The 14,550-nt window shown below is 32.4% G+C and overlaps 1 protein-coding gene and 1 long non-coding RNA gene across 6 annotated transcripts in view; one reads left to right on the top strand and one right to left on the bottom strand.

Annotated features, from left to right (window-relative positions):
- Window positions 1-10,597, top strand: part of LOC118181070 (C-Jun-amino-terminal kinase-interacting protein 4-like) — a 91,698-nt gene extending 81,101 nt beyond the window's left edge. For all 5 annotated transcript variants that reach the window (XM_035350151.2, XM_035350153.2, XM_085822799.1 and 2 more), the window contains 4 exons: window positions 3,147-3,260; window positions 4,739-4,921; window positions 7,477-7,632; window positions 10,040-10,597. In XM_035350151.2, coding sequence (XP_035206042.1) covers window positions 3,147-3,260; window positions 4,739-4,921; window positions 7,477-7,632; window positions 10,040-10,164 — 578 coding nt within the window. In that variant the 3' untranslated portion in view covers window positions 10,165-10,597. The remainder of the gene's footprint in view (window positions 1-3,146; window positions 3,261-4,738; window positions 4,922-7,476; window positions 7,633-10,039) is intronic.
- LOC118181071 (uncharacterized) overlaps window positions 4,695-14,550 on the bottom strand; it is a 35,372-nt gene continuing 25,516 nt past the window's right edge. Inside the window, exons 2-3 of the long non-coding RNA XR_004756812.2 lie at window positions 7,442-7,545; window positions 4,695-4,942 (exon numbers count right to left, since the gene is read on the bottom strand). This is a non-coding gene — a long non-coding RNA (uncharacterized LOC118181071). The remainder of the gene's footprint in view (window positions 4,943-7,441; window positions 7,546-14,550) is intronic.

The raw sequence follows: 14,550 nt of genomic DNA, 5'->3' as shown, positions 1-14,550 counted from the left end.
TACAGTAGAATCCCTTTTAATTAGCAGCAATGGGACTTCGCTGATTCTAGATATCAGATTTTTTTCAGATAGCTGAATATATATTTCTAGAATTTACTTGTTCATGTCTTGGGATACCATCTATAGAAATTGAGGAGTTTCCACCGATTGTGTGTGTGTGTGTTTTATCTAATAGCCACAATTAAATCAATAATGCCAAAAGTCATACAGATTCTGTAAAATTAAAGCACTTACATGTGATTTCAATTTTCAGAAAATTAAGCCAAATTTGAAAATTACCATACTTATTATCATATAAAAGTTATGAACTTATAACTTCATATGTCTGCCTGCTTACAAGATTGTTGCCAGTTTTAAATATTCACTGTATATACAATTAAGTTTCATAACTCGTAAGATGAATATTTGTTAATAATTATTATGAAAGTTTGCAATTCTTCATCAGCTTCCATTTATGTAACTTTCTTTCTCTGCATGTCATCTTCATCCTCCCCTTCCTTCTCATCCTCTTTCTCCTTTTTCAGTGCATGCTTGGATGTCTCATCAAAAGTGTGATTGCCACTTCACTAATATTACCTTCTCTAAACATATAACTAAATAAAAAATTTCGGCTATAGGCACTGAACGAGAGAATCTGAATCATCATGTGTGAACATAATCATAGGCCATAATTTATGCCAGCATTAACATAAAGTAATATTCTTTGCGTCTTTCCAAGCAAAGAGACAGAGTACATCTACTGTTTTTCATTGTAAATTGTTTCTCAAAATCATGGTTACTACCATGTCCACACATCAATGCAAGTTCATTTTTATATTATAGATAATTCCTTGGTCCATTCATTGGTCAAAGCTTGTTACACAGAGCATCAGAAACATAACATAAATATTTCCAGCACCTAAATCTTCAGGTTGTTAGCCCATTATGTGTTTTTAACTCTTAGGTCTAAATTTCAGATTTAAATTTAGACTTTCAAAAGTGCCATTATTTTGATATTGTGGGTAACTGAGTGCCTGTGTGATTTTACTGTACATTGTATATATTAAATGTTACATTTCATCTGAGTGTAATACTTAGCTGAAATATGAGGTACTAGTGCATTACCTATGTTTATATGAGGGATGCTCAAATGAAAAGGTATGAAACGTAACAACTAAACAGGTTGAAATTTGAATATACCGCTTTTGGATAATGTAGTGAGACATCTAGGGATCTGAATGTAGTGTTCAGCGTGGTTGTGCGCATGTTCAGGTCCCTCACAGAAAGCAGGAGATAAGCAGGCAGTTGTGTGTTCTGTCCATTGATGCGGCAGTGCATATGTGGGAAGATCATGGCATTCACATTGCAGAATTCCACAATTGAGGAGAATCAAGATGTTATCAGATTTTTGACTGTGGAAGGGGTTAAACTGACGGATATTTATAGCTAGATGGTGGCCATATATGAAGGAGACTGTGTGTCCAACAAGTCATTGAGAAAGTGGAGGCCAAAAGTGTTTGAATGATGACCCGAGACAAGGTCAAGCAAACATGATAGTTGTGGCCGAGCTCATCGACAAGGTGAACGACTTGGTGAAAAGTGATAAGCATGTCACAATGTGAATGTTGGCAGTGATAGTGGGGGCCAGCATTAGAACACTGTGGACACATTGTGCACGACAGTTTGGGTTACTAGAAGATATGCATGCAGTGGGTTCCAAAGAAGCCCAACAAACTCCAAAAGGAACTGTGTGACTAGTGTAAACTAGCAAAAGAAGCTGTGTGTGGGCTACTGCAAAAGGAACTGTGTATATATCATAACAGGTGCACTGCAGCACCTTGTTCATTATCATGAAAACCCCACTCTCCTGGAGCGGATTGGCGCTAGTGACGAGAGCTGGTGCCATCACTTTAAACTAGAGACAAAGTGGGACAGCATGCAATGGAAGCATATATCATCATCTCCTCCTAAAAAATTCAAAGCTGCACCCTCAGCAGGCAAGGTGATGCCCACTGTCTTTTTTTGAAGTCCGAAGTACTTTACTCATCAAATTCCTCTAGCACAACAAAAAATATTGACAGTGACGTGTACTGTGAGACACTCTGTAACATACACAAGTCCATCAAGAGCAAATGACCTGTGCTGCTCATGGTAGGAGTGATTCTGCTCCACGATAATGCATGTCTACACGTCTCCAAAGTCACACAAAGTATAATGGCTAAGTGGAGCAGCTTGAGTATTCGCCCAGACATGTCGCTTTGTGATTTCTGTTTGTTTGGTCCACAAAAACACATCGCAAAGGGAATCACTTTAACTCAGATGATGAACTGAAGGACATAGTGGAGGTCTGGCACCAGTCACAACCACAGGAATTCTGGGAACAGGGAATTCTTCAGTTCGTGAAACAGTGGGATAGTTGTGCTCAAGCCTGTGGTGATTACTTATAAATAAAGACATCAATTATAATAATTATTATATATTATCATATTATAGTGTCATACCTTTTCATTGCATACTCCTTATATATAATAATGAATTATGTATAAAGGTATCGATAAAATAACTAGATGGAAAATTTTCAACATTAAATGCTTTACAAGGTTTTATTTATATTATGCCCTTATCTATGTACTTAAAATAGTTGCTGCTTTTGAAGCAGAATTGTATGATTGCATATGATATATTTTGTAATATTTATTTATATATTATTATTATGGCGATATACACAAAGGTATCTATCTACCAAGGGTAGGGATACTTTTGAAGAACATATTTTAAGGTCCAAATCTATGTTATGCATGGGGAAAATCTTGAAAAAAACTACGTTCAACCAGCCCCTTCTCTGGGATTTGAACCTGGGTTAAACTGCTAATGTTCAGCACCTTAACATGTTTGCTGCTGGTGAACATAGCATGTAATATTAAAATGGCATTGCTTTCTGTATATATATATGTTAATAGCATGTAATATTAAAATGGCATTGCTTTCTGTATATATATATGTTGCTAACATGTGATACAAATGAATATATATTTTTTCAATTATACAGAAGAAAGTTATTCAGAGGGGTTAAAATTTTTGTAGCATTTAGGGTAAAGAAATATTTGTCTAAAATTGTTTTAGAACATGTAGTACATATGAATTTCTGATTATCTAATTTTATACAGGAACTGGTAAATTAGGATTTTCCTTTGTGAGAATAACAGCTTTATTGATCTCATGCAAAAGGCTGTGGATGGGTACAGGCAATGGAGTCATTATATCTGTGCCTTTAACTGAAGGTAACTGCTTTTGTAATTTTGTTCTAAAAGTATAATTTTTCTTTTGTTGATTATATAAATTAATCTCTGTTATTAAATAATTAAAAATCTGTATATATGCATCTATGCTCCTCGTTTTATTTAAAAACAACAGCACATAGAGCCACCAAATTTTTAACACTCATAGTCCTCTACGTGAATGTGTGCAACTTGAAGTCTGATTTGTTCTGAATTTGAATTTGTTTGTTCAGAATTTGTCTGAATTTTTTTTTTTTTTTTTTTTTTTTTTTTTTTTTTTGTTGTTGTTGTTGTTTTCTTTTCCTTTTTCTTTCCCACCCTCTTCTTCTTCTTCTTCCTTTTTAAATGCTTTGTGTAAATTTAGTGATCAACAAAACTAGCAGTTTAAATGCAGCATATTGCCACTCACATAGTATTTATGTTTGAAATTCAATCAGAAAACTCAGTGATTTAAAATAAATGTATTGCCATTTGGAAAGGTAATGGTTTTTGAAATTTAATCAACAAATTGGGAGATTTAATATAAATATGATGCCAGTGTCCAAAATAAAATATTTTTATCTTCCACACATAAGCATTTTGCCCTTCAACACAGCATAAAGTATTTCATTTTTCTTTCAAATTTAATTTGTTCTATTATTGATTAACAAACTAAGTGATTTAAAAGCAATAAATGCAGTTTTTCAATTCTATTATTATTCTGTAGGCTAAAAGCATAAAGTGAAATGTATTAAAATCTTTATATTACATGGGTCTATCTAAATGTATTAAGAAGCAAAAAATATGTTTTTTAGCTGTATTAATTTTCTTGGTCATAAATGACAAAAATTTTTTATTTAAAACTAATAAAATTTTCACTTAGCATGTTTCTGGGGAAGGAATAGTATTGTTTGGGGCTTAGGGTATGCTCCAAATTGATAGCAGTGGCATAATCAACAAAATTATGCAGAGTACCCTTCCAAACTATATTACTGATTGGTTGATAACTTTTTGCCTCACATTATTATCATTCTTTATGCATTATTTTATTAATTAGATACCTGTTTATGCTTTTACTTGCTACACTATAATGAAACTGTTAGCTTTCGTTCATGTCTGGTATTTAAATTAATTAGTATACCTATTTTTGCTTAAATTTTTACTCTAATATAATTAACCTTCATTTATGTCTGGTTTTAAATTATAGACATATTTTTGTTTTTACTTATTAATGTGTAACATTAAGTTAATTAGTATAATTGTTTTTGCTTGTTATGCTATAAGCATAGATGTTGATTTATGTCTGCTATTAATTAGTGTACTTCTTTTTGCTTTTACTTGTTTCTCTGTAAAGTAGATAATAACTTTCATTTCTGCCTGATATAAAGTTTAATTGCATGCCTTCTTGATATGAACATGAAATTAAAGTATAATAACATAGATTTAATTTGCCAGAAGTTATTATCTAATATTTATTGGTACTGTTAATTTTGTCTATACAGAAAAAGTACAGTGTGCATCATCAGACTCTTCAGGTCGAGCTCCAGGAAGTGTAGTTAGAGTTTATTCTGACATTGGAGACAGCTTGCATAAATCTGGTTTTATTCCATATTGCTCTATGGCCCAGGCCCAGTTGTCATTTCATGGTCATCGAGATGCTGTAAAATTTTTTGTTGCTGTTCCTGGTTGGTATTTTCATGGTCACCCTTTGCCAATAAGAAAATGTTATTTTTGAAAAAGAATATAATCACAGTAAACTAATTATTTAATATATATAATTGGAATTTTCATAACCCTCCTCTTATTTAGAGGTTAGGCATGAATATCCAATCCCTCTTTTTAAAAAAAATATGTTCAGAAATACTATTAATTTTATTTAGAATTAAAAATGATAATAAGATATGAATATTTAAACAATTTTTTTAAAGTTAGTATTTAATATCAGTATTGAGCAAATAGGTATTATTATTAAAGAATTATTTATTAAAAAGCAGTTTTATATTTATATTCCAGAAAAATTCTTATATATTAAATATTTCAAACTATGGTATTACATTTTTGCAACTGAGAGAGTTATTTCATTATCTCACATATTTTATTTGTATTGATCTTCATAGCTTGGGACAGTCCTGCTAGAAGTATAATCTTGAAAGTTCCAAAAAAAAAAGTTATGAAAAATTTGGTTTTGTTGTATAATCATTCATTACTAGAATTTGTTTGTATATTCATGCCTATTTTTGTAAAATGAAATAAAGCTAGAGTAGCCGATTCTTGCTTTTTTGTAGTATAATTAGATGTTGAAGTTCCATCACCACTAAAAATATTATCAGGAGTCTATATCTTTATATGCCTGGTACTGTGCTAAAGATAGCAGTATCAAGTTTATTATCATTCTTCTGATTTTGTATAGGTAACTTAACGTTTGTAGCTGTATAATGTAGCTGTTACTTTTCATTTATGCCTGGTGTAAATTTTAATATATCCATGCTATGAATATAAAATTAAAATATGAAAACAAATATATGCAATACAGTACAAAGTCTTTAATCCGGACATCCATAATCTGGAATGATCTATAATCCGGACCTCAAAGCTACAAACTTTCTGCGCATGCATAAACGCATAATTCTTAAAGATATTATGCACATGCATAAATGCATGCCTTTACCTTTCGCCTTCGTAATACCTTTACACATGCGCTTATGCGTTTACGCATTTCTCATGTTTCTTTACAGTACCATCCTACATTTCTTCAAATAATTCTAAACTACTGTCTTCTTTTCTTTAGCATCCAAGAATACAGTAACATTCTTCATCAGCAATAAGATTTTTTAACTTTGGATTAATTTTAAACAAGGCAATAAGCAGGTATTACTTCCCATTTGCTTAACAAGAAAAAAATATTTGAAATAAATTATACTTCTTGAATTTGGAAGAAGTTGTGCAGCAGGAGCACATAAATGTTTTTAGTCCAAAGAGGCTTTTTTTATCTTTAGCATGTAAGACTGTGTAATAGAAATTCCAAAGATATGCTCAATTAAAAATTATTTTACGATATTGCTCTTGAAGTGAATTTTATGGTTTAAGTGTGAAAAACATGATATTTAATAAATAAAGGTAACATGGACATAATTTAAAAACTGAAACCTTTCAGATTTATTTTTATTTTTATTTATTTATTTTAGATGACTGGCATATTTGCTCATGCCATTTCTGTGCAAAAGCCAAGAATATTTAGAATATTTTGTTTTTTGTTTTGCTGTTGTTGTTGTTGCTTGAGTTTGAGGGTCAGGTCACATGCAAGTTTAAAATTATTTACAAATAATTTGATCGAAAAAATCAATATTGTTTTAATCGAATTTCTCAATATTGATATACATTTGAAAATTTTGTAGAAAATCTCAAAAATATCTCTATGTTACAGGCAAATGCCATCATCCTATGTTTCACTATTAACATCACTGTCATCTACCTCATAGAAAACATCATCTTCAGTTCCATCCATAACATTGCTGATACAACATTTTTTGAATCATTGTTTCTGCCATATTTTTCAAATAGATGAAGGACTGACAGAGCACCTTAGCTAAGCTAGATGAGCACTTGTTTATACTTTTGATGATATATGGCTGGGTTTATAGGGCTGTTTAAAATTTAGTTTTTGTGGGGATCGTCAGTTTCGGCTGGATTTTTGCAGCAAAATCTTACTCCTCTGGACAGGCTTATTTTCAGAAATACTCTGTGGTATTTCTTATTTTTCTAAACTTGTACAATATTTCTTTCCTAGCCTTGTGTGATATGAAAAATAAGTTTTGAATTGAATATCCTGCATGAAGGCAGTCCTAACAGATAATCATGTTCTTTTGTAATCACTATGTACCTATTATTTAAATATCAGTTTATGATGGAAATGGGCAAGTCTGTAAGAAAAATAGTGATGGAAGGCACATGGAACATATGCATGCATTGCATTGAAAAACTCACTATAACTACATATTCCTTGTGAGTGAATTCATTTAGTCGAGAAAATTGCTTCTGTACAAAATATTTCCTGGGTCTCCTTTCTCCTTCTAATATCCTTTAATGTTGAAAGTATTTGTAATTTATACTTAAATGTTAAACTACATATTTTCTGTTAGCTATATATTCCCTACTTAACATATCTGAAATTTTATTTACATTGCCTTAAAAGGAAAAAAAATTACCTTTTCAAACACATTTTTTTTCATTTGTATCCTAGGTTTTGCTGCATCAAGTAAAATTGGCTCAGATCAGGATGGAAAAGATATGCAGTCAGAAATAAAACAAGCTGTAAGCAGAAACAAAGAAACTGGTCAAAAACCAGATTGTATGCTTATTCTTTCTGGAGGAGAAGGCTATATTGATTTTAGAATTGGTATGTTTTTTTAAATTAAAATACTGTGAAATGCCATTATTATAATTGCTAAAAATATGAAATAATTAATCTATTTTTCCCTGCTTTCTTGATTACTAATTATATATTATAATTTTTATACTTAATAAATAATATTTTATTTGAATATCTCATGGAGGATATATTTCTTTATATAAATTATGTTATAAATCATTGAATATAGTATAATGCTTTCACCAAAATAACAGTAGATGACATTGTAGGTGACTGCTCTGAAAGTGGCTACACATTAAGATATATGTAGTTGTGTATAGTGTTGTAAAGACCATTAAGCATTTTAGACCAGGAAATGTTAAAAGTTGTAAGGGCCTTTTTCAAGACTTGAATCAACATGTGGATAAAACTAGATTAGAAACATCTCCATGTAAACTGGAGCAAAAACTCACTTCTCAGTTTACTAGAGTTTGTACATTGGTTTAAGCTTCTAGACATAGAAGAACGCTACAAAGAAGTGGAAATCTTGATGCAACAGATGGAGAGTATTTTACATCATTCTCATAAAATGTTGAAATATTTTTAAAGGCATCGTCCAAACTAATTTCATCATCTGATGATCCATTTAAAAAAAAAAAAAAAAAAAAAAAAGAACTAAAACTTCCAGATTTGGTCTATAAATTTTCATAGGCACTAACATGTGAGCCTTCACAGTCGCTGCTTTCACTTTTTTAATCATCCAATTTTCTGTTCCTGTTTTCCATTTTCATTTAAAACACAAATTAAAATATGTAAATTGCTATAACATAACTTAAAAGCTATATTATGTATTTTTAATAATGAAACAATGAAAGTTTATAATTTTCAATAAGACTTTACTATGCAAAATCTTTAGCAAATGTAATGCAATATATCTAAAAGAAGCAGGTGTTTCACAAGAAATTCAATAGCAAAAGGAAAAAAAGTCTGCAGACTCGTTTTTTACGATCAGATAATGCTATTTATAAACGGAATAAAATGGGATAGTCAAAAACTATAACTTTGAAATGGAGATGTCTGTACCTAGTCATGCTGTGCAGAGCGTATTGCTCAAGTCATGTACAATGAAAACTGGTAAGCAGTTAAATATAATCTTATTTTCAGAACTGAAAATTTTCTGCTAATTGATACTTTATGACTTTTGTTAGGTACTTTCTGTGCCTTTCTCATTTTCAGTCCCCCCCCCAGTCCAAAGAGGCTTTGTTCCTGAGGGACTATTATTTTCGTTTTGCATCGAATCACTCTGCATGTCCATTACACTCTCCAAAGTGTTCCCACCAAATATTATCGCCCTGTATTATATTTGAAGAAATTAAATAATGAGAAATCTGCATAAATGCATGTATGTTTCTCGCATTGTGATACAGTACCTAGAACCATCTAATTTTAAATGACGTATTCCTACTGCGAATATGGGCATCTGAAAGTCCATATTGGGAATTTGGAATTTATTATCGATTTCCTATTTTGTAAAACTTTATCGAATTTTCGATTAACAAACTCAAGGATTTCAAAGTGAGCAATGGTAACATTGTACAGAAAATACACTTTTATCTCCAGCGTGTAAGACTGTGTAATAGAAATTCTAAAGATATGCTCAATTTAAAATTATTTTTTGATATTGCTCTTGAACTGAATTTTATGGTTTAAGTTCGAAGAACATGATATTTAACAAATAAAAGTAACAGACAAAATGTTGAAAAATGCCCCTTTGGACGTAATTTAAAATCTGAAACCTTTCTCCCTCCTTTTTTTTTTTTTTTTTGGAAGTGTTGGTTCAAAGAAGTGAAAGAGAGAGAGAATTAATTCATAGGGATTATGCAGTTTGACTGTTGTTAAATGAAAAAGAGTCACAATTAAAATTTTCCAGAGCGAAGGTGCCATCCATGCTGAAAGAGAAGTTCAGGAAACCACAAAATGAAATTTTATTTTACTATTTGCTGCTACTACTAATCACTGCTGGAGCACTGAAATGATACTGCAATGAAAGATTATGAAGAGAAATGCGTACAGAGCAAATACTAGTTTAAAGGATCATGTGTTCTGTGTCTTATATCTAGTTTGATTATTTACTTGTAGTATCACAAAACTCACTTTGGTAGAATTCTGTCAACTACAACTTGGAATGAAATCCTATACAACTGCTGGATGAATAATTTCCTCATTCTTATTTGTGCATATCTGTATTCATCTTCTTTTTTGTATTTATTCTGAATTTAATAAAAAAAAAAAAAAAAAAGGCATTCTTTAGATTTTATGCTAAAATTTGCATATGACATTCTGTTATTGAAAAGTCCTCTTTAATGTTATTTTTGAGAATATGTTACTGTTTTGTTATGGCTGCATTGTATGTTATATGATTAAGTAAATTTAATATGCAGTTTTTAAACTATAGGAGATGGAGAGGAAGATGAGACTCTGGCTTCATTAACTCCAGATAGTGATGAAAGACGTCCAGTTGCTTTAGTGAAGGGTGATCGCAGCCACCTCATAGTGTGGCAAGTTGCTCTTGCCGACTAATAAACTGTATTAAAAAAATTATGTTTGAATTAAGGTCAGTTAAACATATAATTTTCACATAATCTGTTCAAAAACTTTTGATAAAATATTGTGTGAATAATTTATTGACAAATTGTTTTATTTAATTTTATGACGGATGTGACTATTTATTTTAGATCTTTGACATTGTTGATATTTTAAATCAAGTTGCCATAATTTTAATTGTTTAAAATATTTTATCAATAAATTTTATTTCTTGTTTGATAAAATGAATTTCTAGTCAACATTCAGACAGGAGTTAGTGCAAATGTAAAATTTCCTATCTGTATTTGTAAGTGCAAGCATTTGTAGCTCCCAAATGATAGAAATTAAAAAATTAGGTCATTCTCATTTGTAAAAGAGTTTGTGTGTAATATTTCTATATGTATATAATAAAATCATGAAGTCTTTGTTTCTTTGTTGCCAAATTTATTTACTTTTTGAATTTGATGTCTTTTTTTGATTGACACCGATTATCAAATATTTTTGTTGTTCACTTTAGGCTCAAGTACTTTGAGGGAGAAATATTCATAAGTAATATTTAAATTATCTTCCAGTCGGATTCTAGATTTTACTCAGCATTTCAGATGCTTTAAATCAGTGGTTTTAAATTCAAATTACATGTGGGCCAATTGCACAATATGAAAACAGCTGACGGGCCATATTTTTTTTTCCTTCTTTTTTTTTAGCAAAATAAAAATTTAAAAAAAAATTAACTGAGTTTTAAATTCCTCTTGCTCAGATATTTTTGCTTGCTATTTTTTATAATTAAAAAAATGTAACTAAATTTAAAATTATGTATTTATCAAACACAAACAATAAATAATAATGCAAAAGGAAGTTTGGTAACTGCAAAACCGTTTTGTTGGTTACACTTTGTAATTCAAACTTTGACAGCTAAATATTAATATTTCAGACTGATATTTATTCCAAATGATTTTAACATTTTTAATTAATCATTAAATAACTCACTCAAATAAATTAGGAAAACTTTACAAATTAGAGAAAAACTTGAGAATTATAACACCTAGTCTCCTTCTTATATTTCAAATTTTTCTTCGACACATAAATTAATATATACAGTCAAAAGTCGTTAATTCGGACACCCATAATCTGGACCTCAACGCTAAAAACTTTCTGCGCATGTGCCGCGTTGACGCATGCGCATAGGCGTTTACGCGTGCGCTTAAGACCTTTACGACTGCGCATGTGTGTGTGTGCAAGTGCAGAATACGTTTTCGCGTGCACGTTTAATGTATAACGGATGGTATAAGCTAAAATTATCTAATTATCTATTTCAGTTAATGTTGATGATTGCATTGTTCCTTAATCTTCGAATTGGATCCGGCTTATTATTTTTTACAGACTGTAAGAGCAATTTTATAAAAGTAAGCTTGAACTTTCGATTATGTCAAATGGAATTTCGGATGCTGGAGCTCCCAAAGGATCTACAAAACGAAAGTATGTTTCGATGTCCATCAAACAAAAAGTGGAATTGCTGGATAAAGGCATATCCTTTGTTTATCTAACTGTTCCGAAATCTGTTTATCAATTTCACGCTGCTCTGCGCGGGGGGGGGGGATACACTCATAACTGAGTGTACTTAATTTTTGACAAACATGAATAAGAGTTAATCAAATTGGTATCTTCAAATCTTTGAATAAAATTTATATGACATTTTAAATTATCTCAATTTATAAATTTTCTGGTATGTTATTCATTTTCATTTTAATGGTAATAAAAATAATGTAAACTCAGACTTAAAATAATTGCAATCTTTGTAACAACAAATACATAATTGAAATGGGTTTTGCAGGCTGCATGAAATTGCTTCAGGGGCCATTAATTTGAAATCACTACTTTAAGTTATCTTATCATTTTACAGATTATATATATATATATATAACTGTGTATAATATATGAGAACGGGCAGTGGAATCAGGTATAATATACGAAAATCGAATGAGAAGTGGGATCGGGAACGATTAGCCATTTTGAAGCGAAGAGTGAAAAGAATCGAATGAGCAGTGGGATCGGAAGAATCGATTCAATCAAACCCTGATTCCGAGAACTAATTTCTTTCAACTGAAGTTTTGAGATTCTCTAAAATCTCCTTTCTACATAGAACTAACTATAAAAATACAATCCTTCCAGAAATTTAAATTAAGAATTAGTAAATATAAACAAATAAAGAAGTCCAACACATAAATTAGCACAAATAACTATATAATATGACTTAAATTTCACTTTATAAATTTATAAATCCAAGTATTTAATTTCAAAGTTTAAAATTTGCATTCTTTGCTACACACAGTGGCCAATGAATTAGAAACCCAAGATCAATAATTTATTGAACCATCTTTTGCATGGATAACTGATCTGATTCATTTTGGCATTGAGTCTACATGCTTCTGGAGTGCATTTACGTCCAGAGGATACCATGCATTGGCTATGCAGCTTTTTCAGATCTTGTAAATTAGATGGAAGAGAAGAGTGCTGTCGGATGCGTCTTTCCACCATGTCCCACACATTTTCCATGGGGTTGAGATCCAGCCTATGCAGTTGGCCAGGGAAGGTGTTGGAAGTCAGACATGGTCAGCGAACCAATTGTCCATGAAGTATCCATCGTCATCAGGGTAAAAATGGAACATTGCAGGGGACACTTGATCTGCCAGTATATCTAGGTATCTCATGCTGTTTGTTGGCTCATGGTTGTTTGTTTGTCTCATGGCTAGGTCCCTTGAGGGCACCACTTTCATGCCAGCAGAACATGCCCCATATCATAATACTCCCACCAGACCCTTGCCCAGTGCCAGTAAGGCAAGATGGATTCGTGGCTCCATGGGGTTTTCACCAAATTCGACGTCTTTCATCAGTGCAAAATAAGGTGTAGCATGATTCATCTGACCACATTACCTGTTTCCAGTTCTCAGATGTCTAGTGTCTTCTTTCCCGACACCACTGCAAACGAATTCTTGCATGTCGGGCAGAAATGAGTGGTTTTCTCACAGGCACACGACTGCAATACTATCGTCTACAATTCTCTGCGCATGGTTCCAGCTGAAATCTATTGGGAAGCGCCTTGGTTGATGATCTGTGTCAGCTGAAGTACAGTAGAGTCGCTGTTCTGCCATACAATTTGCTGGAGACGCCGCAGATCACGCTCCTGAGAAACTGTGCTCGAACTGCAGTTATGTTTTCTAAAGAAGGATTGTGGATTCTGATTCCAGCTTTTGGAAACCTTTGATATGGCTGCATTTGAGAACACAGTGAGATTTTCTGCCTTCGAAATCGAGGCCGTTGCTAAACAGGCACCAACGATAATCCCTTTTTTAAATGGTAAAAGATGTGTCGTTTTTTCCCCATTTTACTTCATTCATCGTGAAAAACACTTACACCTTACTTATACTAGCATTCTAACCACTTGTAATCCATGTCATAAAAAAATTTAGATGGTCGACGTAGAGAACTCTGCGAAGCTACTGGTTAGGATCTGTACCTAGGCAGTCTCGGTCACGGGGGTATAAAATTTATGAACTTGGTGGTTCTGAAGGCTCTGGGAAAGGTCACTTATTGGCCGGCCTCGGAGTCTGGCATGTCCTAGCGCGGTGAGGTGCTAGTAACCCGGGGGATTTCCCCCGGGGTCGCTGGGTAATGTCCCGCTGCGACGGGCTCGCCTGAGCGACTGGTAGGAGCATTTGACGACCGGTGCTGCCTGGGGCCCGTCTCCAGGTGGTGCGCGGCTCTTCTGGAGGGTAATAGTGGAGGTTGAACCTCCATGATGTGCCCAAAGGGGGAGTCGACCTGCAGTGGGATTTACTTCTCGGAGCAGGGAAGCCAAAACGCCATACTTTATCTCTAGCACGCATTCAAATGAAGAGCTCAAAGATTTCTAATTCATTGGCCAGTGTGTGTCTCCAGGGAAGCATTTTGTCTATTTAGGATTTTTAACACTTTCTAATTTTTTTTATTTTTTTAGCGATTTTTGAAAATTTTCAAGAGATTACTGAAAATTCCGAAATAGAGTCACCGTTCTTGCGGGAAATGAAAGGTCACGTCCCACGTCGACTACATGCAAGTTTTCGATTCATCAGAATTGGAGAAATATTCAAAAAATAAATACATAAAATTAAAAAAAAATTAAATTAAATTAAACACAAAACTATTTGGATTTAATATGGGGAACGAGACTTCTCGGAGCCCCATAGGTAATCGAAATTTTTTTACATGAAAAAGGACAGATTATCTCAAGAAATTTAATGGTGAAAACTGCGTTTCAATCCGAATCGTAGATCCCGAGAAAATCATAATCAAATTCACCGGAAAACTGGTTTTTCCGGTTCAAGTAAGCGAATAATAAACTTTTTT

Source organism: Stegodyphus dumicola, chromosome 8 (genome assembly GCF_044657685.1).
Source record: "Stegodyphus dumicola isolate Sdum_Otavi_A_Nest chromosome 8, ASM4465768v1".
Lineage (NCBI taxonomy): Eukaryota > Metazoa > Arthropoda > Arachnida > Araneae > Eresidae > Stegodyphus > Stegodyphus dumicola.
The sequence above is the reverse complement of the archived record's forward strand: the minus strand, read 5'-3'. Positions and strand labels throughout refer to the sequence as shown.